This window comes from Morone saxatilis, unplaced genomic scaffold, assembly GCF_004916995.1.
Source record: "Morone saxatilis isolate NCDOM2014 unplaced genomic scaffold, NCSU_SB_2.0 Contig3, whole genome shotgun sequence".
Classification (NCBI taxonomy): Eukaryota; Metazoa; Chordata; class Actinopteri; family Moronidae; genus Morone; species Morone saxatilis.
The window spans coordinates 5,246,613-5,272,514 of record NW_023339873.1 but is presented as its reverse complement, the minus strand read 5'-3'; the positions used below and the strand labels follow the sequence as shown (position 1 = coordinate 5,272,514).

At 40.2% G+C, this 25,902-nt stretch overlaps 3 protein-coding genes across 4 annotated transcripts in view; 2 read left to right on the top strand and 1 right to left on the bottom strand.

The window, feature by feature from the left end:
* Window positions 1-13,498, top strand: part of sos2 (son of sevenless homolog 2 (Drosophila)) — a 33,152-nt gene extending 19,654 nt beyond the window's left edge. The window contains exons 8-23 of the mRNA XM_035673471.1: window positions 1,516-1,614; window positions 2,524-2,651; window positions 2,918-3,573; window positions 3,709-3,790; window positions 3,880-4,002; window positions 5,771-5,883; window positions 6,509-6,731; window positions 6,849-6,968; window positions 7,081-7,243; window positions 7,740-7,857; window positions 8,019-8,191; window positions 8,295-8,411; window positions 8,751-9,015; window positions 9,479-9,520; window positions 9,652-9,755; window positions 10,316-13,498. Of these exons, the coding sequence (XP_035529364.1) occupies window positions 1,516-1,614; window positions 2,524-2,651; window positions 2,918-3,573; window positions 3,709-3,790; window positions 3,880-4,002; window positions 5,771-5,883; window positions 6,509-6,731; window positions 6,849-6,968; window positions 7,081-7,243; window positions 7,740-7,857; window positions 8,019-8,191; window positions 8,295-8,411; window positions 8,751-9,015; window positions 9,479-9,520; window positions 9,652-9,755; window positions 10,316-10,819 (3,030 nt within the window). The 3' untranslated portion in view covers window positions 10,820-13,498. The remainder of the gene's footprint in view (window positions 1-1,515; window positions 1,615-2,523; window positions 2,652-2,917; window positions 3,574-3,708; window positions 3,791-3,879; window positions 4,003-5,770; window positions 5,884-6,508; window positions 6,732-6,848; window positions 6,969-7,080; window positions 7,244-7,739; window positions 7,858-8,018; window positions 8,192-8,294; window positions 8,412-8,750; window positions 9,016-9,478; window positions 9,521-9,651; window positions 9,756-10,315) is intronic.
* Window positions 13,315-22,037, bottom strand: LOC118336774 (rho guanine nucleotide exchange factor 33). Of its 2 annotated transcripts, none has more exons than XM_035673485.1 (15): window positions 21,836-22,037; window positions 21,361-21,479; window positions 20,824-20,868; window positions 20,413-20,577; window positions 20,080-20,180; window positions 19,326-19,462; window positions 18,971-19,091; window positions 18,564-18,702; window positions 18,379-18,483; window positions 18,202-18,291; window positions 17,751-17,896; window positions 17,469-17,567; window positions 15,988-16,663; window positions 15,071-15,174; window positions 13,315-14,925 (listed from the first exon to the last, which is right to left on the bottom strand). In XM_035673485.1, exons 3-15 carry the CDS (start codon window positions 20,863-20,865, stop codon window positions 14,823-14,825), a joined length of 2,028 nt encoding a protein of 675 aa, XP_035529378.1. In that variant the 5' UTR covers window positions 20,866-20,868; window positions 21,361-21,479; window positions 21,836-22,037; the 3' UTR covers window positions 13,315-14,822. The 2 variants fall into 2 exon arrangements, with proteins under 2 accessions (XP_035529378.1, XP_035529377.1); XM_035673484.1 differs by having other exon boundaries at window positions 21,361-21,476.
* A 746-nt stretch (window positions 22,038-22,783) lies between these two features.
* cdkn3 (cyclin-dependent kinase inhibitor 3) lies at window positions 22,784-25,892 on the top strand. The gene is made up of 5 exons (XM_035673657.1): window positions 22,784-22,907; window positions 24,397-24,485; window positions 24,606-24,661; window positions 24,780-24,824; window positions 25,666-25,892. The coding sequence occupies exons 2-5, from the start codon at window positions 24,406-24,408 to the stop codon at window positions 25,890-25,892; spliced, it is 408 nt and encodes a 135-aa protein (XP_035529550.1). The 5' UTR covers window positions 22,784-22,907; window positions 24,397-24,405.
* Window positions 25,893-25,902: the final 10 nt, after the last annotated feature.

Here is a 25,902-nt window from a genome sequence, read left to right as displayed (position 1 = left end):
AAGTCAATTTGCCTTTGATGAAGATTTGTACTGTGGCTGGATATTAGTTTCTATATATCATCAGATCTATTCTGTAGTATTCTGTCAAATATCAATTGGCATTAAAACTATTTCCCTTTGATTTTGAGGGCCGTAATTGTTTTACTGCCCTTGAATGTTTCAAATTGACAGAACACCACCGTTATTTTCAAAATTTTCTTCATAATCGAAAATTATTTTGCCATTTTGGGAAATTTCCTAATTCTCTTTCTTGTCAAAAATTAGATGAGAAGATCAATACCACCCTCTCTGGCATTCAGCAGCAGGTTAGCTTAGCATAAAAACTGGAAGCAAAGTTTAGTAACATCCTACTTGCTGGTTGCTTTTGTAGTGAAAATGTTCTCACCTGCAACTACATTTTAGAAATGCTGTCCGGTTAATCACAGCATGTTTGAAACAAACTCTTATTTTAGTGGTGTATTAGAGAGTGCACTATAGGACACACTCTAATTGCATAGCACAAGTACTGCAGCCTAAATTCACAGTGCCTTTTAGGATGCATCTAAATGTGTAGCCCTAATGCACACAGACAATCTGCAGACAACCTGCAGGATGCTGACATATCAATAACATGATCTAAACTTAGGTCATTGTTCCCCTGGCTGTCCATCAGTGTGCGTCAGGCAGCTGATGTCTTTCTTTTCCATGCACACAGACCCTCTTTATCTTCTCCCCTCCCCACACAGACAGCGTGGCCACTGCTGTGGAGTCTGAGTAGTAGCATATTGATTCTGAGTCGTCTATCAGGGGAACAGGAGATTTAAATGGATACTATGACGGCCTCCTCTCCGGTTACCCTGAAGCCTTACTCGGTCAACCGCTTCTCCCTCCCTCCCGTCCTTTATCACTCTCATTTATAGATTGAAATATGCACATTTCAATTGTCCTTGTCTTCACAGTCCTCTTCTTTTTATCATTTGGGATTTTTTTTTCTGTATTTTGTAGTGAGGAATACTGATTTTGTCACCTGAATTGTTTTATCTTGTTAATTTAGAGTCTGGGATGTATTTCTGTCCATTGTTGATCACATTTTACTCTCTATTATGATAGTGAATAAAACTAGATGCATCTTTACAATGGCTGCTTCTGAGGCCACAAAACACAAGCCTCAGACAGGTTTAAACACATCCAGTCATCTAAATAATTTTTATTTGGAAGTGAAAATGAAAGTTTAAAGTTCTGTTGCAGTTTTATGTAAATGGGTATGTTTTTTTTAATGCTGTTTGTATCTTGTATAAGACATTGACAATGAAGAGACATTTGTCAAAGCTATTATAGTCAATTATTTTTTGACATGTTTTTTATAAATCACAATGCCAGCTTGGATTTTTTTTCTCTTGGCATGAAATTTGTGAATGGAAACTTTCTCTAAATTAGGGAAAACCTCTCAATCACACGCATGTTGGATCAAATCTGTTAATATTGTCATCACTCTGATCCATCTCTAACAGTTCTTATGTGTCTTTGTGTCTCCAGTCAGTTGCAGAAGGCTTCAAAGAAGCAGTCCAGTATGTCCTTCCACAGCTGATGATGGTCCCAGTATACCACTGTATGCACTACTTTGAGCTACTGCAGGTATGACGCATGGACAATACTAATCAAAAATAAGATTCCTTTTCACAATGGTTTCAGTTTTCTTTGTTTTACATTTATTTTTATTTTGCTGATCAAATCCCCTGTTTAATGACAAACAGGCTGCATTGACATATTTTGTGGCATCTTCATGCCAACAAACAAGCATTTTAACACCTGGTATTAGACTGCGTCTTGGGTGATCTGATCACAAGTGGACAGTTATAAATAAGTGTTAACGCCCGAGACGCATTGTGATCCCATCACTCAAATCACTTGCCAAGGTGGTCTTTACCTGCAGAGAAAAGCAGCAGATGTTTGTGAACGCACTGTTTCAATTGATTTGACCACTGAAGTAGGAACCGCAAAAGAGTTATTGAGTGAGGAGAAACTTTATAATCTTTATGAAATGTTATCTACAACATATTGTTAATTATTTGGGTGTGAAAACATCAGATTTCCACACAGAAAACCTGGTGTTCTGCTCATAAAGTTCAGTTAAAAAATCCCAGCAAGCGCAGCAACGTCCTTCTTCCAGGGCTGCTGACAGCGTAGGTAAAAGTGACGGGCTAGTGTGTCGCTGAACAAAAAAAAAGAACAATAATAATGGACATTGACTGATAAGGTTTTGAGTAGGGTACAGCCCTGTAGATTGGGGAAGTGAGATGCATGTGAAGACGCATTCTAATGACAGGTGTAAACAAGCTCAGTATTCAATGCTTGGTTAGCCATTAGCTATATCACATGTCTCTGAAAATTAAATAATAATATTATTAACACCTGTTCTTTCCCTGCTATGACAAGTCAAATCTACAGACCATCTATAGACTTCTGTATTCTAAAGTATAGCAACATATCTGATGTGTGTGTGTGTGTGTGTGTGTGTGTGTGTGTTTTCTGGGATTTTTACAGCAACTTCAGGAGCGCAGTGACGACCAAGATGACAGAGAATGTCTAAAACAGGCGATCACAGCACTGCTTAACCTTCAGTGTAGCGTGGAGCGCATTTATGCCAAGCACCAGCCTCGCCGTAAACCTGGGTAAGCCCCCCCCTACTAGTATTTATTATAATTACTATTAATTTAGTCTGTCAGTCGAAATGTGATTGACCAAATGGCAGAAATGTGTCTACATGTGCTGCATTTACTTTAAAACATGTTTCTCAGTTAAACAGATCATATCACCAACCTGTTGGCACACAAGAAAGATGCCATTGGAGCATCCTGCAGCACACATTTATCTAGTTGCATATTTCCGCATTGAGCGTTTCAGATTTCTGACTCTAAACTTCTCTTGTCCCTCACAGTGAGCCCATGTACCGCCTCTACAGCAGGCAGGTTCGTAGCAAACAACTAGCCATCAAGCGCATGAACGAGATTCAGAAGAGCATCGACGGCTGGGAGGGAAAAGACATTGGTCAGTGCTGCAGCGAGTTCATCCTGGAGGGGCCACTATTACGAGCTGGGGCCAAGCACGAGAGACATAACTTCCTGTTTGACGGCCTGATGATAAGTTGCAAGGCCAATCAGAGTTCACGGCTCCCGGGTTCGGGCAGTGGGGCGGAGTACCGCCTGAAGGAAAAGTTTGTGCTGAGGAAGATCCGCATTGTGGATCGTGATGACTCTGGAGAGCTGCGGCACGCCTTTGAACTAATAGGAAAAGATGAAAACTGTGCGGTTTTCTGTGCACGGACAGCAGAGGAGAAGGCGGCGTGGATGGCAGCGCTGGTGACTCTGCAGTACCGCTCCACTTTGGATCGCATGTTGGACACAGTGCTGCAGCACGAGGAACAGGCACATCCTCTAAGACTACCCTCCCCGGAGGTTTACCGCTTTGCTGTGCAGGACTCTGAGGAGAATATTGTGTTTGAGGACAAAGTGCAGAGCAAAACGGGAATCCCCCTCATTAAAGCCGGCACTGTGGTCAAGCTCATAGAGAGGCTCACCTACCAAATGTATGCTGGTAAGCTGCTGCAGAAGATCTTCTTTTGGGGAGAAATTGGACATATTTCAGTTTAATCTGCTCACTTTGTTTATTTTTTACATTGTGATGTTGATTGTCTGTGTTTGTTATCTAATCTATTTCATCCATTTGTAGATCCTAACTTTGTGCGCACATTTCTTACCACATACCGATCATTCTGCAAACCACAAGAGCTTCTCACCCTGCTGATAGACAGGTACGGTTCCACCAGAACAACTGTCCTTACGCCAGTGTTGTCATTGCTGTAGTTGTTTTAATTTATTATTATGTTCGATCTTTTCTCAGGATTGAGATCCCTGAGCCTGAGCCGACTGAGGAGGACCGACAGGCTCTCTGGAATGGTGACCAGCCAATGGCGGCTGAACTCCAGAGATTCCGGAAGGAATACGTGCAGCCAGTCCAACTCAGGTACGACAGCCGTCCAATCACAGCTGAAGCCGTCGCAGGTTGATTGCTCCCGCAGGGCTCCCCAGGGACAAAGACAAACAACTGCAAACAAAGGTTTTTTAAGGCACGCTGTTTATACTAGGAAGAGGAAAATACAAATAAAACGGCACCACAAGACAAAAAAGTAAAAAAGAAATAAGAGCATGAGATGGGTGGATTTATTGATTGGCTTATCTTAAATCTGAGGAGGTCGGGGCGCCGTGGTAGCATGCGCCCCATATACTAATGCTACTAAGTGCAAAAGCCCGGGTTCGATTCCAACCCGTGGCCCTTTGCAGCTCTTTGTTGTCTCTGTCATAAATAAAGGCATAAAATAATAATAATAATAATAATAATCATCTTAATATTTATAATTCTAATCTTTTTTTTAAAATCAACTTGATTTGCAGTGTATAAAGGTTAAAATCAAACTTTCCCATTAATGCAGTGTTGTAATTAGACCTTTGGTTACTTACATTTTAAATAAAAACTGCTCAGAAATGTTTGTTGGTTTAAAAATGTATTCCCGGGAGTCTCTAAACTTTATGAAATATAAAAGGTTTTTCTAGCAACTTGAATTGCTTTCTTTTATTTCCTTACAAGGCCTTTCAAAATACCCCAAAGAGTCTGTGTCTCTTGTCTTCTGTTGTTTGGCTCTTTTACACTCTCCTGTTAAGGCCTGAGTGTTCTCATAGAATAACTTTTGTATTAGACTTTGTATCCTTATAAGGAGTAACAGAGTCAGGAATAGTCCCGTAAGTACCATTTAAAAACTTGAGAGCTTCAAAGTATGAGACTGCACTGCTGCAATAAAATCCTTTTAAATTTAAGTCACAGTTGAACACAAGTGGGTAGTTATAGTAGCTGCACTCTGGTGAGGTACAAGTCACACATACTGTATATCCTCTGCATTAACAGTGTTTTGTGAAAGACCAAAAGATGGCAGTAAGTCACTCATGAATTCCTGTATATGTTAGGGCAGAGTGACAGACTGAGATAAAAATATTCAGCAAGGGTTGTTAACATCTTTGTCTGCATTGGCGTGAACCTACATCAAAAACACCACCAAGTGTTTAAGCGGAGACTGGATACATAAATTAAAGGAAACTGTCATTTATTGTTATGTAAATATTTTAATGGATCCTCAAAGTAGGTCAAAAATACCTCTTCAGGCATGACATTTGCCCTTTTAAAGCACAAAACGTCCCTGCTCTTGCTATTTTTAAGTACCACACTCTTAAAAGTGAACTGACCAGAATGAGGAATACACACTGACCATAAGCCAAAAACTGTTTTAGTTAAGGACTGTTTGCTAAATGTCTCAATTCTATCAACCTCTTTACCAGGTAATACTATTATTTAAAAAAATATATATATATTATTTTGGTTGATATATAAAATTTAAATTTGGGTGGTGGCACAGCAGTTGAATGGTTGCCCTTCATATCACTTTCTCTCCCCTAATTTCCTATCGGCCTCTGCACTACTGACTCTCTAAAACAAGGCTAAATGGCAAAAACAACAAAGTGTGAGAGTGTGGGTGGTAAAACAGTAAAATGTGAATGAAAATGTTTGTTTCCTTATTTTGTTACTGCACAGTTGTCCATAAATGGGGGAAAAAACATTTCAGTTCGACGGAATTTCCTTACAAATACTTGCGTTTGAACATGTGTGTCATTAGGATGAACATTAGGATGACGATATGATAGATATATTTATATAATTAGTGTAACATGTCTTTGTTTCACAGGGTTCTCAACGTTTTCCGTCAGTGGGTCGAACATCATTTCTATGACTTTGAGAATGATCCAGAGCTGAGAAGTCGATTAGAAGACTACATCACCAGCAAAATTCAACTACGAGGTCAGAACTACGCACAGTGTGTGTGTATATATGTGTGTGTATATATATATATATATATATATACCTCTGCTTCCATAAACGTACACATTCAGCCTTGTAACATCAGTATTGAAGTTTTTTCTCTTCATCTCTTCCTTCATTAAAGCGTGCTTTGCAAAAAGCTCAATTATTTAGATTAATTCTAACGTGGTTTTCACAATAAGAGCTCACATAGGCACTGACACAGGCCGTTGACTTAGTCCAGTGTCTTTGTCTGTTGGCACAATCTTATTACACAAACAAGGCTTTTTTTTCATAGTTCCTTTTGCTTAAATTGTGCCAATTTTTGCTCAGATTAAATCAGATATTTATGTTGTTCCTTATCATTAAACCCATCTTTTTGTAAAGCAACTCATATGCAACAGCAAATGCATGACTGTCAGTAATAAGTAAAGAAACTGTATTTGCGTGGCCGTTATGTTAAAAGTTTGGTTGGTCCAGTCTAACTTAACTGTGTTAACTAAAACACATAACAAAACTCTTGATGCTTGGCTTGCGGCATGAAATTCATGTTTGTGGAATGACATTTAGAAAGTAAAGCTTTGATATACAACATGTTCTATACACTGCGTTTCCTTTTTTTTAGGCAAGTCTATGAGAAAGTGGGTTGAGTCCATCAACAAGATCATCAAGAGGAAGATGCAGACGCAGTCAAATGGTGTTAGTCACAACATCACCTTCGAGAGCCCGCCTCCTCCCATCGAGTGGCACATCTGCAGAGCGGGCCAGGTGGACTCGTTTGAGCTCATGACCCTTCATCCTATAGAAATCGCCCGCCAGCTGACTCTGCTGGAATCAGAGCTCTACAGGTGAGTCGCTGTGACAGAGCAGTGCCTGAAGACTTAAATGTGTATTTATTTGTTTGTTTATACAGAAAAAATGAGATTATCTGCTGGAGTTGAGACATTTACCTTTATCCTCCACAGAGCTGTCCGGCCGTCCGAGCTGGTCGGCAGCGTCTGGACCAAAGAAGACAAAGAGAAGAACTCACCTAACTTGCTCCGCATGATCCGCCACACCACCAACCTCACACTGTGGTTCGAGAAGTGAGTTGACATATTCAAATGTTTTATACACAAAAAAATCCGGAATTGGTCTTAGGTTCTTGGATTAAAAGCAAATATGTGTAACTGTTTGTGTTGTGTTGGTCGTTCTCAGGTGTATTGTAGAGACGATGAACCTGGAAGAGAGGGTGGCCGTGTTGTCACGGGTCATAGAGATTCTGCAGGTTTTCCAGGAGCTCAACAACTTTAACGGTGTGCTGGAGGTGGTCAGTGCCATCAACTCTGTCCCAGTCTACAGGCTCGACCACACCTTTGAGGTCGGTAAAACTATTAAAGAAATCACTGACCAGAAAAAATAATTGCAGGTGTTTTGCAGTGTTTTTCCACAGATCTACAGTGAATTTATTTTCATTAATACAAAGCATTTTAATGTATTTGAGGGAAAGAGAGTTTAAGATATTATAATTAAACAAGAATTCTTCTTATTTTATTGTATATGTCATTATTTTAGTAGACTAAACAAAGCTTTGTAAGTAACCCTAATACAAATGACTTGTGTATATATAATTTCCCAAAAGATCAAATGCAAATTACTATATTTTAAAGAATTGTTTGTATCCAGCTTCTGAATGATGTTTGTTACTACATTTTACTCTGTTAGCATGAAATATGGCTTTGATTTCAGCTAGCTGAAAAACTTTGCCACAACAATTATCAACTGAGAAACATCTGATGTTTACTGTTTTGACATGCATTTTAATCTAATGCGGAGAACATCATTTATGGGATTTTTCCTCCCCCCCGCACCCACAGGCAATACCAGAGAGGAAAAAGAGAATCCTGGAAGAAGCTGTGGAACTGAGCCAGGACCATTTTAAGAAATACTTGGCTAAACTCAAGTCAATAAACCCACCCTGTGTGCCTTTCTTTGGTAAGTCGTCTACAGTGTTACCATAGAGCCACTACAAGTGAAGTATGAAATGGATCCTATCCATTTGGACTCAATATTGTTTATTATAAAGCCAGCAAATATTAGCAGTTTCCATAATGCTACATTACCACCATCTAACTCATCTTCATCTTCATCTTCAGGTATCTATTTAACCAACATCCTGAAGACAGAGGAAGGCAACCCAGACTTCCTCAAACGCCATGGCAAGGACCTGATCAACTTCAGCAAGAGGAGGAAAGTGGCTGAAATCACAGGAGAGATCCAGCAGTATCAGAACCAGCCCTACTGTCTGAAGGTGGAGCACGAAATCAGGGTGAGCGCTTATTCTTTTCATTTTCTTTTTCTCGTCCTTAAACACGTTTTATAGATCCTGAACTCAAAACACGTCTATCTTTTTTTTTTTTGTTGTTGCACAGAGGTTCTTTGAGAACCTGAACCCGATGGGCAACAGGACTGAAAAGGAGTTTGCTGACTACCTGTTCAAAATGTCTCTGGATATTGAGCCACGGAACTGCAGGCAACCTCCCCGATTTGTAAGTGTTTGGACTGCAGTGTTTCGGTAGCAGTGAAGTTGTTGCAGAAGCAGTGTTTGGTGCCATTGTAGTTACAGTTATGTGCTCTGTTTTAGTCCCAGATACATATTTACTGAAGATTGGTGAAGAAAACATTGTTCGGGTCATGATTCAAAACTGCAGGACAACATATTTGTTTTTGTGGTCAATTTGAACATTTGATAGCAATGTTTTTCTATATTGTTAACATTTGCCTTTGAGATGAAGAGACATTTTGATGCCATAGGTTTCAGTGAGCACTGGGTTCGTTGTATTGCTGATAAAATTCTCACTGTTGAATTTCTGTTTCTTCTCCTGCAGCCCAGGAAGACCGTGTACACTCTGAAATCCCCGGGGATCCGGCCTGTGCGAACGTCTACCTCTGGCACCCTGAAGGGCCACCCCGTCCCGTTGGAGAGGGAGCCCCCGCATAAGATCACCTTCCGGAGTATCGCAGAGACCGAGCCGGAGACGCTGTCGTCGGTCTCGGTGCCCACCTCTCCGAACACGCCCACCCCTCCACAGTCAGCCTCCTCTGACCTCAGCTCAGTCTTCATGGAGCATGACCTCAGCAGCTCCTATGGCGGTGAGTTGAGCAGAGGCTCAAATCCTGTAGAAATCCCACTATCGTTGTTAAAAAAGGAACTTTCTGTTTCTTAACATATACATAGAAGTCAGTAAATGTCTAAATTAGTTTTTTATGACACTGTTTTACAGATTGATTGTATTACGTGACTATCGGGCTTCACTTAATGCTATTTTTATTAGTGCAAAGAATAAACTTTGAGTGTGGCTATGTGGATAATCCTATTGTTGAGTCACTAACTGCGTGCCGACAGTGTTGCATCATACTGGCAGAATGTTTTTAATAATGAACAGCTGACAAAAGATTGATCCAGTTAAGAGACTACGGTCTGTATAGAGGTAGAGAAGCTGGACAAAATGATGACTGAAACACAGCCGCTGCTTTCTCGCTTTGGTTAAGAACACTAATGCAAAAGGTAAAAGCACGCACCTTTCTTCATCTTCTCTCTGTCTAAATTTTACAGGTAGCAACTCCGTATTTGCTACAGTTCTTCTTCCGCCTTCAAGTAAGTATGGGCTTTTTCAGCTTTAAATTCAGCAGTTTTGATTGCTAACAGTCAGAGGAATTTGTGATCCACATGCCCTGATAGTGAGTGGGGCGTGTTCTTTTAACTCCATGTTTTTTTCTTCTTCTCAGAATTTCAGTCTGTGTCTTGCGGCAGCCTCCACCAACTCGGGGAGGAGCTGCTGAAGCCACCTCCTCTGCCACCACGAAGGAAAGACGCAATGTCTGAAGGCAAAGTAAGAGCAGGGCATCATTTCCCATCCGTTATATCCAGTTATAATTAAACATTACAACACCTGAACTAATTTTGATAGGGTTGAACATATTTACAGTGCATATAAAAACTACTATGCAGGTTATGGTAGTGCGGCCTGTAAATATGGTATTTGAAATACATCTTCAATGATTAAAGGTCAAAGTGTGTATTTGTTAAATGGTCTTAACTCTAATTTGGTATAAAACCAGTTAAATAAATTCTCCTGTTCTCACAAATTCCTACATTTTTAACTCAAATATGACATCTCAGACATCACTCCTGCTGTGAAACTTGGAAGATTGATAGTCTGAATGCAACATAGACTTCATCTTCACCTTCACCTCACCATCAGTTTCATGTCTGCCAGTTTTCCCCTTGTGTTCATTTTTAGAGTCTCAAAGAAGTAGTGGTGTTTTGTAATTTCCAAAAATTAGAGGGATGTCGGGTTTATTTTACAACCATGTGGAGAATACATGTTTAGCAATATTTGCATCCCGTTCTGCCACGGTTCTGATCTCCATGTGTCTCTCTGTGTCTCAGCTGAGCTCCAAGTCGGACAGCCCCCCGGCCATACCTCCCCGGCTGCCCCCTCCTCTGCCCAGGAACCAGCCTCGACCGCTGGTCTACAACGGCCCCCCCAGCGATGGCCCCCTGCCCAGCCCTCCTCCTCCACCGCCTCGTGACCCTCTGCCCGACACGCCTCCCCCAGTGCCCCAGCGGCCCCCGGAGATCTTCATGAACTACCCCCTCAACCTGCAGCCTTCCCCCGTGGGCCGATACCACTGGGACTTCAGCTCCCCGAGCTCCCCCAACACCCCGCCCAGCACGCCGTCGCCTCGCATCCCCAGGCGGAGCTGCCCGCTCAGCGCCAGCCAGAACAGCCTCTGCCCTCTCCCTGTTCCCATCACCGCTCCACCTGTGCCCCCACGCCACAACTCCAGCCCACAACTCCCTAAACTCCCACCAAAGACATACAAAAGGGAGCTGCTGCAGCCGCCGCTACAAGCCCTCTCATTGGTGGAGAACACCGACAGCAGCCAGTGAGTCGGTGTTATTTTTTTAAACGCCTAAAGGTGATCTTGAAATGCAAACTTCAAACTGTCTCCTGCAAACTAAGACACAGTGGACTCAAAGCTACTGATCAGAAAGAATTACACTGCTCCACACACTCTTAACTCCTCCTACCCGCCCTCCGCATCGACCAATCACATCGACCCCCCGCTGTGCCTCTCAGGGGATCAGTAGCTCCGCCTTCATCATAAACCCTCTGTGCCAATGAGAAACCCACACCGGTGTGCCAGCTAATAAACAACAAGGAGTAGAGTGTTTGTGTCTGTTTCTTCTGTACGGAGTGGGATCGTCTGCTCCTGATAAAAGTTCTCACCCCTCACACTCTTAACTTACACTTACCCCACGTCCCACTCCTCTCTCAGGGTGGGATGAATGTGGGGGGCCTTGGACTTTGTAGCCTCAACTGTCATGCTTTGTTTCTTTGGGCATTGACATCATCTGGAGTCTTGCTGCAGCTCACAGATTTTTACGACCTCTCTCCTCCTCAACGATCCACTTAGACGTAGCTCTTTCACAGTGGGTGTGAGCAGCAGACATTTCCATTGACTTGTTTTTCCTACAAACTGATAAAGAAACAGTTGCCAAAGTCTTATTTTATGCAGGGGGATAAGGGATTTTCTTTTTTTTTAAACAAATGTGACATTAAAAGAAACATAAAAGAGGCGACACTGAATCCCCCACCTTGTATCTCAACTGTACACTGTGACTGTATAGACGTGAGTGAAACTGTCTGACTGTTTTTTGTCTGAAAGACAGGCCTCTCCGCAGCCACAAAATGTTGCCTTTAAAAATCCAACGCCGGTGACCTCTGACCCCAGGCTCCAGTCCTCTCGGCCCGGATGGGACAACGAGAGCCGAGAACACTCCATTTGCACATCGAGTTTGGGCAAAGTCAGCAGGTTTTCGATTAGACTCAAATATCCCTCTGCGGTGTGCGACAGAGGGAGGTCTGCCACGATATCAAACAGCACCGATCCAGGACGAAGACGAGGAGAGGAAAGAGACACCCAAGTCTTTCTCCCTCTCTCGAAACTCTTCGAAAGCTGATGTCTTAACCGATCCCCTTATAGACGTGCACTGCTGTCTTGACACTGTGCTCTTCTCCAAAAGCCCTCATGACCAACTCTTCTTCATAGGTATTAAAACTCAGCACTAGAAGCACGCAACCTCCCACCAGAGCTGGGACAGCTCCCCCCAGTGGCTGCTCGAAAAACCTAAAAACCCATGAAAAAGAGGAACTTTTTAACCCAACTTCTTCTGTATCTCTCTTTTTCTTTTTTTCTGCTTGAAAACATTTTGTTTCACTTTGGAAAGACTGAAATAATCCATGCATCATGCTCAGATGTGCCTTTTATTTTGTTTTCTACTTTACAGAAATAAGCAAATGGTGTCTAAAATGCTAAAAAATAAAGTTGCCTATGTAATGTTTAGAACAAAGCTATACACTATGAAATTGTACATGTTTGTGGATACTGTGTATATATAACATGTATACACTAACTAAATAATTTGTATAAAGTGACAAGTTTTTTTCCCTGTTGTATTGTACCCTCATCCGCATCTGTTCAGTTGAATATTGCCTAATAATCCAATGCTGCTACAGTCGGATAAAAAAAACTAAAAAAACAAAAACAAAACAAGAAAAAAAACAGGTCACTGTCACTAACTTACTTACAGACAATCTCCAGTTGAAACACTGGGAGTATTAACTGAGGAAAGCCATTTTTTCTTCCCTGCCCCTTAGCTGTTTTAAAGCAATGGAAAAAAATACACAGTTCAATATGCCAAGCACTTACTTAGACGTGTGCTTCACTTTGTACATCCTACTAATTGCCTTTTTCTCCTTTTCAAAGATTTTTTAATGCTAACACTCATTAAACAGAGGTTGGAATTGTATTAAAGTTGCAGTTGAATATACACAGACCTATATTCAATTGCAAGTATTTGAGCATAGTGAAGAATTGGACATTTTTCTGAGAAACACACTTTGTGCACTTTAGGCTGTACTGTTGAAGAGCCGCAGTTGTTATAGGTCTTGTTTGTAAATGCAATGGTCCTATGCAACTGTTCAACTCACTTTCTACATGGATCAGGGCAGAAAAACACGAGTCTACCACCTCCACTTTTATCCCCATGATGTTTATATAAGACTCACAAAGACCTGAGGATGTCTGACAACCACAAGCTGGATTTCAGCGACATTTAAAAGAATTTAAAAAAAACTCACTCGTGCCCTTTTTTCTCCTCGCTTTGCCCTGAAAATACACAGAGCCCTCTTCCTCCTCCTCCTCCTCTCACTGTGTGTTGTGCAGACGGTGATGGATGATTTAACTAGAGGTAAAAAGGGGAGTAATGGAGGATTGACGGCTGAAGTCAAATCACTTCACTGTCTCGGCTCATGTTCTGTCCAGTTCCCAAATTTCCCAAGTCAGTATTGGTGGGGTTAATTTTGCCAAATTTTTGTTTTGTTTTGTTTTGTTTATCTTTTTTTAAACCCCAGCCCCGACAGAATAACAGATTGGTTTTCCTCCGGTGGCACTGTAACAGCTTGATCCAGCAGTCGGTTTATTTGATGGTATGTGGCCTTTTAACTGCTTTGTATTAATGGTCTTGATGAGATTAATAAATCACCCAGTCTTATTTTGTACTGAACTGCTCATTTCTCTTCTCGTTTTTTCTTTCGCTGTCAATTCAGATTTTCTCACACAAGAAGTAAGTTGAAAAGATTGATTAATTGATAAAGAAACAGATTTAAGTTTAATGAAATACACTTATTTGCTTTCTGGGGGAAGTTGAGATGAGAATATGATACCACTTTTAATTTGTCTGTTAATTTAGCTCATACTTATACAGCTAGCCGTTAGCACAGAGTTAGCTTAGTTTAAACTAAGCTAAAGTTTAAAAGCCGCTGGCCTGGCTCTATCCAAGTGTAACCAAATATATCTACCAGCACTTCCAAAGCTCACTAATTAACAGATATATACAATTTGTACCAAAAAACAGTTTTAAAAAATGATAATTAGCCGCCTCTGATTGGCTAGTACTCGTTGCCTTCATTGGATTGGTTAGTTTGGTTTAGGCATGAGGAGTGGGATTGGTTAGGGTTGGGGTAAAAAAGTCAGAGGCAGAATAGGGCGGGTCATAACTTCACCATCCTGGGGGGGAAAAGAAATATCGTGTACTGGGCTATTTCCTGGTTCTGAGTTGTTGCTGAGCAACCAGCGGAGACCGTTACTGTGCCTGACTGGCAAACTAGATATAATGTGTTAGTTTGTGAGCTTTAGATGAGCTGGTAGGTGGATTTTGTTACTATTTAACAGAGCCACTCCAGCTGTTTCCAGCCTTTATGCTATGCTAAGCTAACCAGCCAGCTGCTAACAGTAACTATATTCTAAAGTGAAGAGTGACAACATCTTCTTATTTAGTGTTATCTCTTCACCACAAAGTGAATGAGAATATGTTCTAGTCTAGTCCTAGTAAATAAAATGTGTTATTTAGTACCTTCCTTCAGCTATATATTAAAAATGTCTCTTCACATACCACCACCCTCTCACTTTCAATTAGTTAAAATAAATATGGTTTTGAATAGCAAAGTGGGATTTTGATGTAAATCTAACATTAGTAGGAAATGTTTCAGATTTAGTTTGTGTTTTGAGAAATCTATGTTGCTAATTTTCTGGACACTAAAACCCCTGAACACATCCTCTGGTTGCTGTCCCACATGTCGAATTGTAATCCCGAAGAACCAAACAGACAAACAAAGATGTCCGCAGTGTTCATAAAAGATTCAGATTTAACAGAAGATCAATAAAAATCCCACATCCAGTTATCAGGACCATCGATTTGTCATTAACTTTGCTGTCATGGCCTTTTGGGAAAATGTATCCATTAAATAAATCACATCTTGAGCTCAGTTTGGTTGTAACTTAAAGGGTTTTGTGCAGCAGTTTTTAGAGATAGTCCTCTTGTCTCTGGGTCAAACGGTGCTGCAGGGTCCCTCGCTGTCCTCACTGTCGTCCCACAATCCTCCACTGCTCATGGCCGCCGCATGGTTACCTCGCTGCTGAGGCAGGCCTGGTCTGAAGAAATGCAACAGGTAAAAGTTTATTAACAAAATTAATACAGTTCTTATATGTATATTGTATCTTCACTGATAGCCACAATGCAAGTCTGAGTTTGATATGAGTTTGTTTTCATCACTGTAGGAAATTATGACTGTAATACCTCAGGTTTTCTCTGCTCGGGTTGAAATTCTGAAAGTTTTGCCTCGCTTGAGCTTGAATCGGTATGAAGCCTTGTCTGTTGTCTTTCTCCGGAGCTGAATCAGCCTGGTACAAGAAGCGACGTGCAGAGAGCAGGTTTGACAGTGTGTTATTGACAGGAAAACAGGGGATCAGCTGATTGAAGGAATGGTATTTAGAGATACAGTAGTGGATAAACAACATGGAGCTTTGTCAAGTCTGAGAAAATAACTCTCCTGGAGGTGTCTAGTTTGAAAGACGAGAATGTTTACAAGGCACTGGGGTTTAATAAAAGATGCTACCAACGCCAACTACATGGAGTTGCAGTACTTAATTGCTGGACTCCACCTGTAATATATTTTGTTTTTTTACCTTCTATCCGCAATATTTCCTATATTTTTTGTTTAGATATTCTCAAAAAAAAAAACTGTGAAATTTGAAGGAAAGTTTCATTATAGGCCAAATAATCAACCAGTGATAAGTTTTTGATGCAGATCCATTTTCATTATTTTCCGAAGAACTGTGAAAATCTGGTGCACAAATCCGATACCTGTCTATAACTATGTGCATTTAAACTACAATAACATTATATAATATTTTCTTTTATTAAGCCACTGCATGTATGTCTTTAAAAAAATTTGAACCTTTTTTTATATGCAACATTTGTATGCATGTATAGCATCTTTCAAATGGTCAATCCCAGTGAAAATTGCGGGCTGTGTGTTGTACCAGTTTACCACGACAATATGTCAAAGTAACATTTTCTAATAATACTAGTTTATTATTACAATTTAGAAGTCTGTGCAGCCTGCGCAGATGCATGTACCTCGTTTTCCAAATGTTTTGAGCACAGTTCAGTTGGCATTGGTTCATTCTGACCCAGTATGTATAGATAAATACCTGTTTGGATGGATCATCCCAGATGGGCCTGAAGGCACTTTTTGGATGTAAAGGAGGCGAGCCCTTCCTGACACTAACCAGCCTCTTCCCGTAGGAGCTGACGAGGCACGGCTTTGGCCCGTCCACGCACGGCCCTGCAGTGTTTCTCAGAGGAGGGTGAGGGGTCAGTCTGGGAATCTGCCACCTGAGACACACAGTCCTCTCTCTGGGTGCCTCCCTCGACTGCTGTTGGTTGTATGAGGGCTTTAACAGCACTGGCACCTGGCTGTCCTCCTCTTCATCCTCCCCACTGTTGCTGCCCATCATCTCCCTGCGGAGGGTGCCATCAGGGCTGCAGGAGGTGACAGAGGAGTAGTCGAAGGCGGAGGTGTCATCTGGGTCTGTCTCACCGTCCTCAAGGCTGTGGTTAGTGTAAGGCGCCTCCAGCTCGTTGGTGCCTTTCCCGGTGGGCTGGCTGAAGGTGCCCTGGCCCGAGTCGCTGTTCTCTCCCCACCCTGCCGTGTCAGGAGTGAGGAGGGAGCAGTAGGCGTGTCCACAGTCACGGCCTGGTTGGTTCGGGGCGGTCCAGTCTCTTCCGCAGCCCTTCCTCCTCACTGGGCTGCAGGACCAGCACTCCAGACGCATGGAGTGACAGCCGTCGACTCCGTTAGTGATGCCGACGGCCTGCTGGTCATCTCTGGAGGGAGAGTGGAGGTTATTCTACCAGGACTCCCACATCAACTGGGAGAATGAGCAGTACCTTTACTCAGCTACTCAAGTACAAGTTTGTGGGACTCATACTACATTTGTCTGACAGTTTGCAGACTCAGATCAACTCATATTTATATAGTTTTTCATTATTTCCTAACTTTTTTCTTTTTCTTCTTTCTGTCCTTTTCTTCTTATAGCTTCCTCCTTTCTTCCTTCTGTCATTTCACGTTAACTATTTTCTTTTATTACTTTCATTTCATACCTTCTTCTTTACATGATCTAAAATCATGAAAAAACAACTGGAGGTTTTCTCCTCTTTTGATATAAACACTGTAGGAGCTATTTCTGTTTAAGGTTGGCATTATATTATTTTGTTTAGAAAAATATATTTACTGGCAATTGTCTGCACTCACATCTGCCTCTTCAATGATGATGGATGAGAATTAATACTTCCCGTCTTAAAGCAGAGTTGCATATTGCTGCTTTCAGGATCAGCTGGCAGATAGTAGATGTTGGAGCTTCCTGTCTGCACTGTAACACTAGACTGTAACTGCATGATAAAGTATCTGTCTGCAGGATGTATTGAAATGAATGGATACTGGCTGCCTGGTAAGTATTTTAAATTCGTGAGCTAAAACAATACACACAAAAAAAATCAGATAAGACATTTTTCCACGTAAATGTTATGTCACTGAAAAAGTTACTTGTCTGGGCTTGTCAACAACATTTTTGCACTCCAGGCACTCCCTTGCTTGCTGTACTATCTAATGCCAGCAGAGGGCGACACTCACCTCTGAGCTGCGGCGTTGGACTCATGCTGAGACTCTCTGGTCTGTTGGCTTCTTCTGCAACAGCTTGCAGAGGATCCACCAGCCACTGCATCAGAGCAGCTATTCATGCAAAGAAAAAATATACAGTTTGTTAATGAACTGAAGACATAAATATAGACATTTACCTTAAATCTGTGACAGAGTTTAAAGAAAAAAATCTATGTAAACATATAATCTGATACAAGAGGCGTCAACCTGCTTAGACTTAAAGATGTATGCTAATCTTTTTTATGATGCCCTGACCTTTCTCCAGCTCCTTCTCCTTCCTCCCACTGGACGTCTTCCTCCAGAATCACATGACAGCGAGACAAAATGCTCCTCAGAGCTCGCTCAGTTCCTAGCAGGAGGCTGCAGTCAGGATGCTCTTTACCCGTCCACTGCAACAAGTTCTAGAGAAGGAAAATTAAGTTATTCAGCAATGTGACACATTAATGGTTAGGCAGAAATTTAAGTTTTTGTTTAATCAACAAACAGCCTGTTAACTTAATGTTTCTTTTATATGTAGTAACTCCAAAAGTTTCTTAACCTATTAAAATAGTAATTTTGAAAAGCTTTGTATCACATATTTTTCTCTCTGCTCTGAATCATGTTGTGTTTTTCAGGCGTTGAGCTGTAGCTTTACTGCAGACCTGCAATGTCACGACTTGCGTACCTGCAGCTCCACTAACTGGACTCACTGTGGCTGCTGACTCACCTGAATGTGGCTCAGGTAGCTGTGTATGCGAGAGACAGGTGCCAACAGCAGGGAGAGCAGTTTCACTTCCTCCCTCTCCATCTGGTCGCTCTGTTAAATGCAGACAGAAAATATCCTTCAGCATGTCTGGTTGTTAAAGTACATTATGAATGAACAATGTCAATGCACTTTCAATACCTGCATTTTCTGACTTTTCTCAGGATGATTTAGTCTGTTGAACTCCAGCGAGAGGAATGCCGCCAGGGTAGTCGTGTATCCAAGGTACATATCCGAGAAGGCTGTCTGGAGATCAGAGCAAATCATGAGCACCTTCAGTTTTCAGTGTAATGGGCTGGAATCAACCAAAAACAGCACCAGCTTACGTCATTTTGGCCGATAAGCTGCACCAGGATGTCTCCGACCAGAGATTTCCAGTGTTCAGCAGATAATCGTTCTTGCAGGGTGTTTCTGAAGAGCAGATGTCGCTGTAGCAGCTGCTCCACAAACTTCAGATAAGTCTGACTAGATCACGGCACAAAAGATGAGGGATGTAATGAATGGAAATTTAAAGCAAAACAGAAATGTTTTTATTCCCCTGACCTGGGCACATTTAGTCTTTAAACATATCAAAATATCAAGGAGAAGAGATTTAACTTCAGTTTTTGCAGCTTTGTTGTAGAATGAATGTACAGAACAATAATTTGCTTCTTTTTTTTTGACATGAAAAGCTGTTGTTTTCCCTTTGTAGCTGCAGTCCTGTGAGCTTTAGTATAAACTATTTAGCACTTACTATGGCTCAACAGTCATCTGGTGATCCTGTGGTGTCTTGTATTTATCATAGAGCTGGTTTAAGGTTGACACGTACTCCCACTCAGAATGCAGAAGTTGCATCGCCACCTGATGTCGTGCATCTGCACAAAAAATAAAATATGAATTAAGCTTTCACCTGTAATGTCTACTGCTGAAGCACGTTTCCCCCCAGTTATGTATCACTTTACACAGGATTTAAAAAAAAGTTTTTCAAGTTTTAAAATATTTTATTGTTTTAAAAAAATTGATAAAAGTTGGCGAGGTAGTATTCTGGTAGAAAATGTGAGACATTTTATTTTCTTTCTTTGTTTTTTTCTATAACAATAAAGACTCACCTGTGCCTTCACTCAGTCCTGCTTTGAGGCCCTGCAGGAAACAGTGGAGGAGCAGTTTCCCTCTGGACAGACAGGCTGGTGGAGCAGACGGACGCTCACACTGACTCCGCTCGCAGGCCGATTCTGCTGGGTCACGGCTGCACAACAGTGGACAGATGGCAAAATGTCTCTCTGCATGTTTTATATGTCTGTCTGTTCTAAAAAGAATTTTACCAGCAGTTATCGCTGCCTGCTGACAAGGTGTAAACAGCTTTTTTATGTCTGCTGAGAATAATTTAAAGATATTATATTGTATGTGTGGACTTTGTTGTAAACAAACAAAAACATAAGAAAGAAGATTTTCCTCTTCTATTGTCCATTTCACACTTTGTTTGCTATTGGACAAACAGGAAAAAAGTTATAGTGGCCCCTAAGAACAAACAATGAATGTACTTCTTAATATAGTTTTGCTCCTATACATGTTTTAGTATCCAGTATATTTTTATTTTTGCACTATTTTTTGTGTGTGTTTTGTCTTGTATGTGGGGCCGAGGTAGAAGGGGGCACAAATGGAGCTAAAGCTAAAGTGCGATGGAAAAATCAAAAAACATGTTTATCTTCTTCTGCAAAGTAATAGAGATAATCTCCTACACCAGATAAATCAGATTTAAAAGAAATATTTTTAATTTTGAGAAAGATGCTTTGTCCTGTCTCCTGAACTGTTCTCTAATTTGTTTACAGTTATAATTCCAAGCTAGGTGTATTTTCTTTTTACCTTTCTCTCTGTTTGGGTGTGGAGCTCTTTCCATCCTGCAGAGGTCTCTGTCTGTTACTGTACAGCTGCAAGATCTGACACTGCATCACTCCAAGTTCTTCCTGTAGGATGACAAGACATTAAACAACTGAAAACATAAAACTATGAGTAAGTATCATTTTATACTGTTTAATATATGTTATGGATGAATCCAGATATATTTGAGTGTTGAATGTGTTTGTATTACTGTTAATGTTCCTGTTGTTAACTGTATTTTAAATTTTTATGTGAATATCAGACACTGTAACGAAACTTTTCCCGTTAGATTTTTCTCAGTAGTTGAACTAATCTCACCTTCAGTGACTCTACCAGAGCCTCCAGACGATGAGCTTTCTTCTGGCAGCTCCTCCTGTTCTCCTCCAGCTCCTCCCTCAGGTACGTGTCTCCATGTTGGATCTTACTGAGCTCCAGCAGAGCGCTGGTGAAGCCCGTCTTCAGCTCCGAGACCATGCATTGTAACTGATGGGACAGCAGGTGTCAAATATAGATTTATTGACAGACGCAACAGCATTGACTTGTACACTTCTGATGTTCATTGAAAGCTCAGGTAAACTGAATTTTGATCCTGGGCTGCACTCTTTGGGCATCAAATGTGGTTTATTTTACAATCTACTGCTAATTTTTCAAATAGTAAGCTCTTTAAATGTAAAGTAGCTGTCTCTTTAACAAAACCAGGGCTGGCTGATGAGGGAAGGTGCAGAATACCTTTGAGATTTCAGTGACAAGCTCTGCCTCTTGAGGCTTCATGACCTGTACAGAGAGAGACACAAACAAGGCTGTTTGCAAACACTCAGGTATTAATGTGCACAAAATATCACAAACTGTGCCACCTGTTAGATATTTATAGCTGTAAAAGGAAAAGCCAGAGTTAACTTTAGGAGATGCACAATGCAGAGAAAAGCATGTTCTTCCGTGTGATTCACTCTGTCCTCCAAACGCAGACCAGATAGTCTTACATTCACACAAAAGGTGCATAGCAGGGAAGTCAACCTGTTGTTTTCTCAGTAAACTGGATCTTTAACCTCTGCCTCACCAAGTGAACTCCAACATTGTAAGAAATAGACAAAAGCTGAATATCTGCATAGAGTTTAATCTCAGGATTTATTATTTTAAGCACAGAAAATGTGAATTATGTAATAATGTATTATTACTACCTATATATTAAAGCCTATGTACAAGAATATTTGATTCTTAACCTGATTTTATGACTTTCATGCCTATATTCTTGTTTGTTTGTGGTACCTGCTTAGATGTTGCCCCTGCCAGCAGCCCCTCTGCTAAAGGAAGTAGCAAGCCAGCCAAAGAGCTCAGCTCTGCAGGGGAAATGGCTGCAGGAGCCAAGATTCCTCCTTATAAGTCTGCTGACAGAAGGACAAGCAGGGATCAGCAAAATGAAAAATAGAATATGCAATAATATCATGTTTTAAACTGCAAATACACCATATAGAATCACCTTTAAAAATATTTATAACTGATCTTCTTAGGCACTTTTATAGGCTATACATTTTCCGGAGTTAAAATATGTAGAAATCATTTTTTTTTTTTTTATTGTAGACAAGATTGAAAGGCAAGGTTAGCTACTTAAAAGCATTTTATAATACTTACAAGCATAATTATAATGTTAAAGCTGTCCAAATATCCAAGAATCCACCAGAAAAACAAGAAAAAGACATATTATGCAAGCATCATTTACTAAACAAAGCCTCGGGAAACTCACCTCAGTTAAAGCTCTTTAATAATGCTTCTCCAGACATCAGAAGAGATGCAGTGAATCCGAAAACACTTAAAATCTCCAGTGTTTCCTCTTCGGTGTGAAAACTTGGATCCAGTCATTTGCGGTGTTTGAAGGCGGTAGTCCGGTGTTGCGCTGTGTGCAGCTCTGTGCGGACAGCAGATGTCCTGCATGACGCTCAGTGAGCAGCTCTGAGATTTACTGTGTTTACTGAGCCTCACTATGAACCATGCACATAGCCTAATGGAAGGAGGCTATTGCTGTATAGTAGAGTTATTATATTATTATGTATGTAGCCTAAATATGTTTTATTCTACTGTTACTTTACCAACACGTGTTTAGGTTGTGTTTTTTTTATTATAGCACTTAAAACGTTGCTCATAAAGTCGTATTTTTATTAGGTTTTCAATATAGAAATGTGAAGTTTTGTCATTGCTAGTGTGATTTCCTACAAAACATTAGTTCAAGTGATTTCCTATGGAGTGAAATAATAATATAAGACGTAAGAAGATAGATAAAAAGCTATTATATTATTATACTGAACATCATTTTACAATTTTATAGAATGTGAATATAGATTTAGATATGGATAATACACACTATATATAATATATTTAGTGTTATATGTATGTGCAGTAAATGTAATAAACACAAAAATTCCTTTTATATAGCCTACATAGGTTTTAATATATTTTAATGTATATTTTATTGTATCAGGCCTATTGTATGACTTTACAACAGGCTTCACCGATTTAAACAACTTGAATATCATTAAATAAACAGATTACATCACAAAGTTCGAGAAAACACATAATTATTTCTCATTTTTGTAGAAAATCGAGGGATGTCACCGCTCACGTCCTTCACTCCGCCCGTGTGGCTCAGTCCGTAGAGTAAATCGAGCGCACCCGTGTCTGCGTTGTTTTGACGAGGGGCGTGGTCAAGCGCCAGTACTTGAATCTGATTGGCTGCTGGGCTCAAGGAGTTTTCAAATCGAAGCAGCAGCTGACGGAGCGGAGCTGTCAAAACAGTCGACAGGAGGCGAGAGCAGAGACCGGTGAGAGGATATAAAGCGATAAACCTCATATTCAGACACATATATATGTATATCTGTAATATTAAAGCTCTTTTATTCTTTCCTGATGATGCTCAGGTGAAGGTTTCATTTAAATGTTCTCCTGTTTTCGGTTTTCTGCACAGCTAACGTTAGCTACAATCAGCAACATGATACACACACACACACTGCGCTTAGGAGGGTTTGTTAGTGGACATTAATGTTAATACAAGGTCAAATGATATGTTGTTTTCATCGGAATCTGCATATCTAAGCGTTAATGGGGAAAATGCTTGCTGGTTGTCAGACTGTACATGTTTAATTCATAGTTTAAAGGTTGGTGTGTAGCCTTAGCTGCTCTACGTTGGCTTATTTAAAGGACCACACCAGCATTATTTTAACATGTTTTATCTGATAGTACAATATCATATGATGTTATGCAGTAAAGGGCAACAGCACAAACCCTTACATATTATGATTGTGTCAAAAACAAAATTCTTGAATCAAATATTAACTTTTTTGTGAACTAAACAAAACAAAATGCCATTATCTGAGAGCTAAAACAGCACCTGGATCACAGTTTCAGCAAAAACTTTATGTAATATAAACATTATAAGCTTCACAATTGTAGTATTTATTGGTGGACTGTTTATTGTGGTGCAATTTATTGTAAAAGTTTAGTATTTTGTATTTACACCCTGCACTTTACATCGGTGGTTCCCAAGCTTTTACCTTAAGAGAACAATTTTCTATCACTGAGAAAACTGACATAGTTTATGGATTTTTATATTATATTCAATGCATAGTAATGCACAATAACAGTACATAACAATAACAACTGATAAACTGTACAATGAACACAAATTCTGAACACAATAAGTGCAGTATGTTTATGTAAAACAAGTGATTTGGATAAATTATGAGCAGATTATTTCCAGTGAGCATCAGAGATCAGTTTTCCTGGTATTTTTAGTAGCTTCTATTAAAATACTTTGTCTGTATTATTTATCTTATATTTCGAGACAATCATTCACACTGAATTAGCTTCTTTTTTGACAATATTGTTCTATTAGCTCTCTGTTGTTTTAACTACATACTTTTCTATTGCCGGACGAGGCTGTCTTCATAGTTGAGATCTTGAATAATAATCTAAACTTTAAAAATAACAAATCAAGAAGTCCTTGTGACCCTCCGTTAAGCTTTGGTTGGGACCCACTGCTTTACATCACTGCCCATCACTTCCAAAGTATGCCTTAGTTTTGGGGGCTTTGAGTGGTTTAGGGTAAAATCAAAATCAACTTGCAGAGACTGCAACAAATATTAGGTACATGTTTTTAAAAATATAATACAATTCAAAAGTATTTATGATAATTTGGAATACTGTCAGAATTAATCAAAGTGAACTGTAATGGAAATAGACTAAAAATAATTTTACAGCGTCTCTCAGTACTCTCAGTACTAAATTTCGGTATCCTCCCTACTGTCTCAATAGTCTGGCGCCATGAGGACGAGTGAGTTTGACTCCTCATCTGAAGAGGAGGAGATCGGAGAGGAACAGCTGACACCCTTCCACATCTCCTGGTGAGTTTTTACTTCTGTCTTGGGCTTCAAAAAAAGTGTGAGATTTCTGTCAGGGTGATGTAATAAATGTTTACTCTGAAGAGTCTGTTTGTGTTCATGTATATTGTGATTGGCTTTAAGGTTACCTCTGTCCATAGTGGAGTGCTCACAGTTTATCGGGATATGTGCACTACCAGGTGAAGTCATAATTTATCATTTTATATATCTCTGCATATTACTGTTTTTACTTTATTGTAAGTTTTTGTGCAACTGATAATAAACATTTGTTTTTTGTTTTTCTTCATCTGACTTCAGGTTGCAAATACAAAGATATCCGCAGGAGTCTGGAAAGAGATGTTGGTAAGACGACCTTGATCCTTGGTTGAGTGAAATAGTCCGCAACCAACCATATTAACCTCCACAAGGAGATCTTATTTGACCTGTTTTTAAATACCAGTAGATTTGGGAGGATGCTGTTTTTAGAGAATCTCACACTGTTAATTCAGCAAACTTTTCTCTGTTTCCCAACATAATGTAAATTGTGACTGTATAAGATTGTCCACTGATAGTTAGTTGTCATTTTTCGAATTCACATGATTTCACTTGAATGTTTCTTGCTTTGATTTTTCAATGTTCTGTTCTTTCAAAGTTCATTAACTTGAAATTCCAGTACGTATTTTTAATAATCTAGATTAGGGTTTAAACCAAGAATTATCAACAATATCAATTATTATGATGATTATTTTCTCTTAAATACTTACCATTTGGTCCATAAAATGGCAGAAATCAACAAATCACTTCTTTTATCTAAACAAAACATTTCTCTTTGCTGTCACATAAGTGGAAGGCAGTCAGCACATCATCACATTTAAGAAGCTAAAACCATCATCATTTTTGCTTAAAAATTTAAGGTGATTAATTTACTGTCAATCGACTAACTGTTTCAGCTTTAATGTGGATATTGAAGTGTGGTTTGTGAATGAGTGTAATGATAGCCTTGTTCCAGACATCACTGACACATCATTAAGTTTAAGTCCAGCAATATAAACACTGATACAACCTGTACATGTAACATATCCCTGTACCCCTAAAGTGATTGTGTTTTAGACCAGTGAAATGAGAGAAAAAGTCTCTAACTTTTAAAGAAATAAACTTGATTTCAGCTGTTTGTAAGTTTAATTGTTTTCTTTGTCGTTAACAGAGGAGCTCCAGAACCAGGGGGTGCAGGAAGTGTTTGTTTTCTGCACCAGAGGAGAACTTAACAAGTACAGGGTTCCCTCCCTGCTGGACGTCTACCAGCAGCGAGGCTTCGAAGTTCACCACATGCCCTTTCCAGACGGAGACGCTCCCGAGCTGGAGCAGTGCTGCCAGATCCTCGAGGAGCTGCAGGTCAGCCTCGAGAACAGCAGGAGGACTGTGATCCAGTGAGTGACCTGAT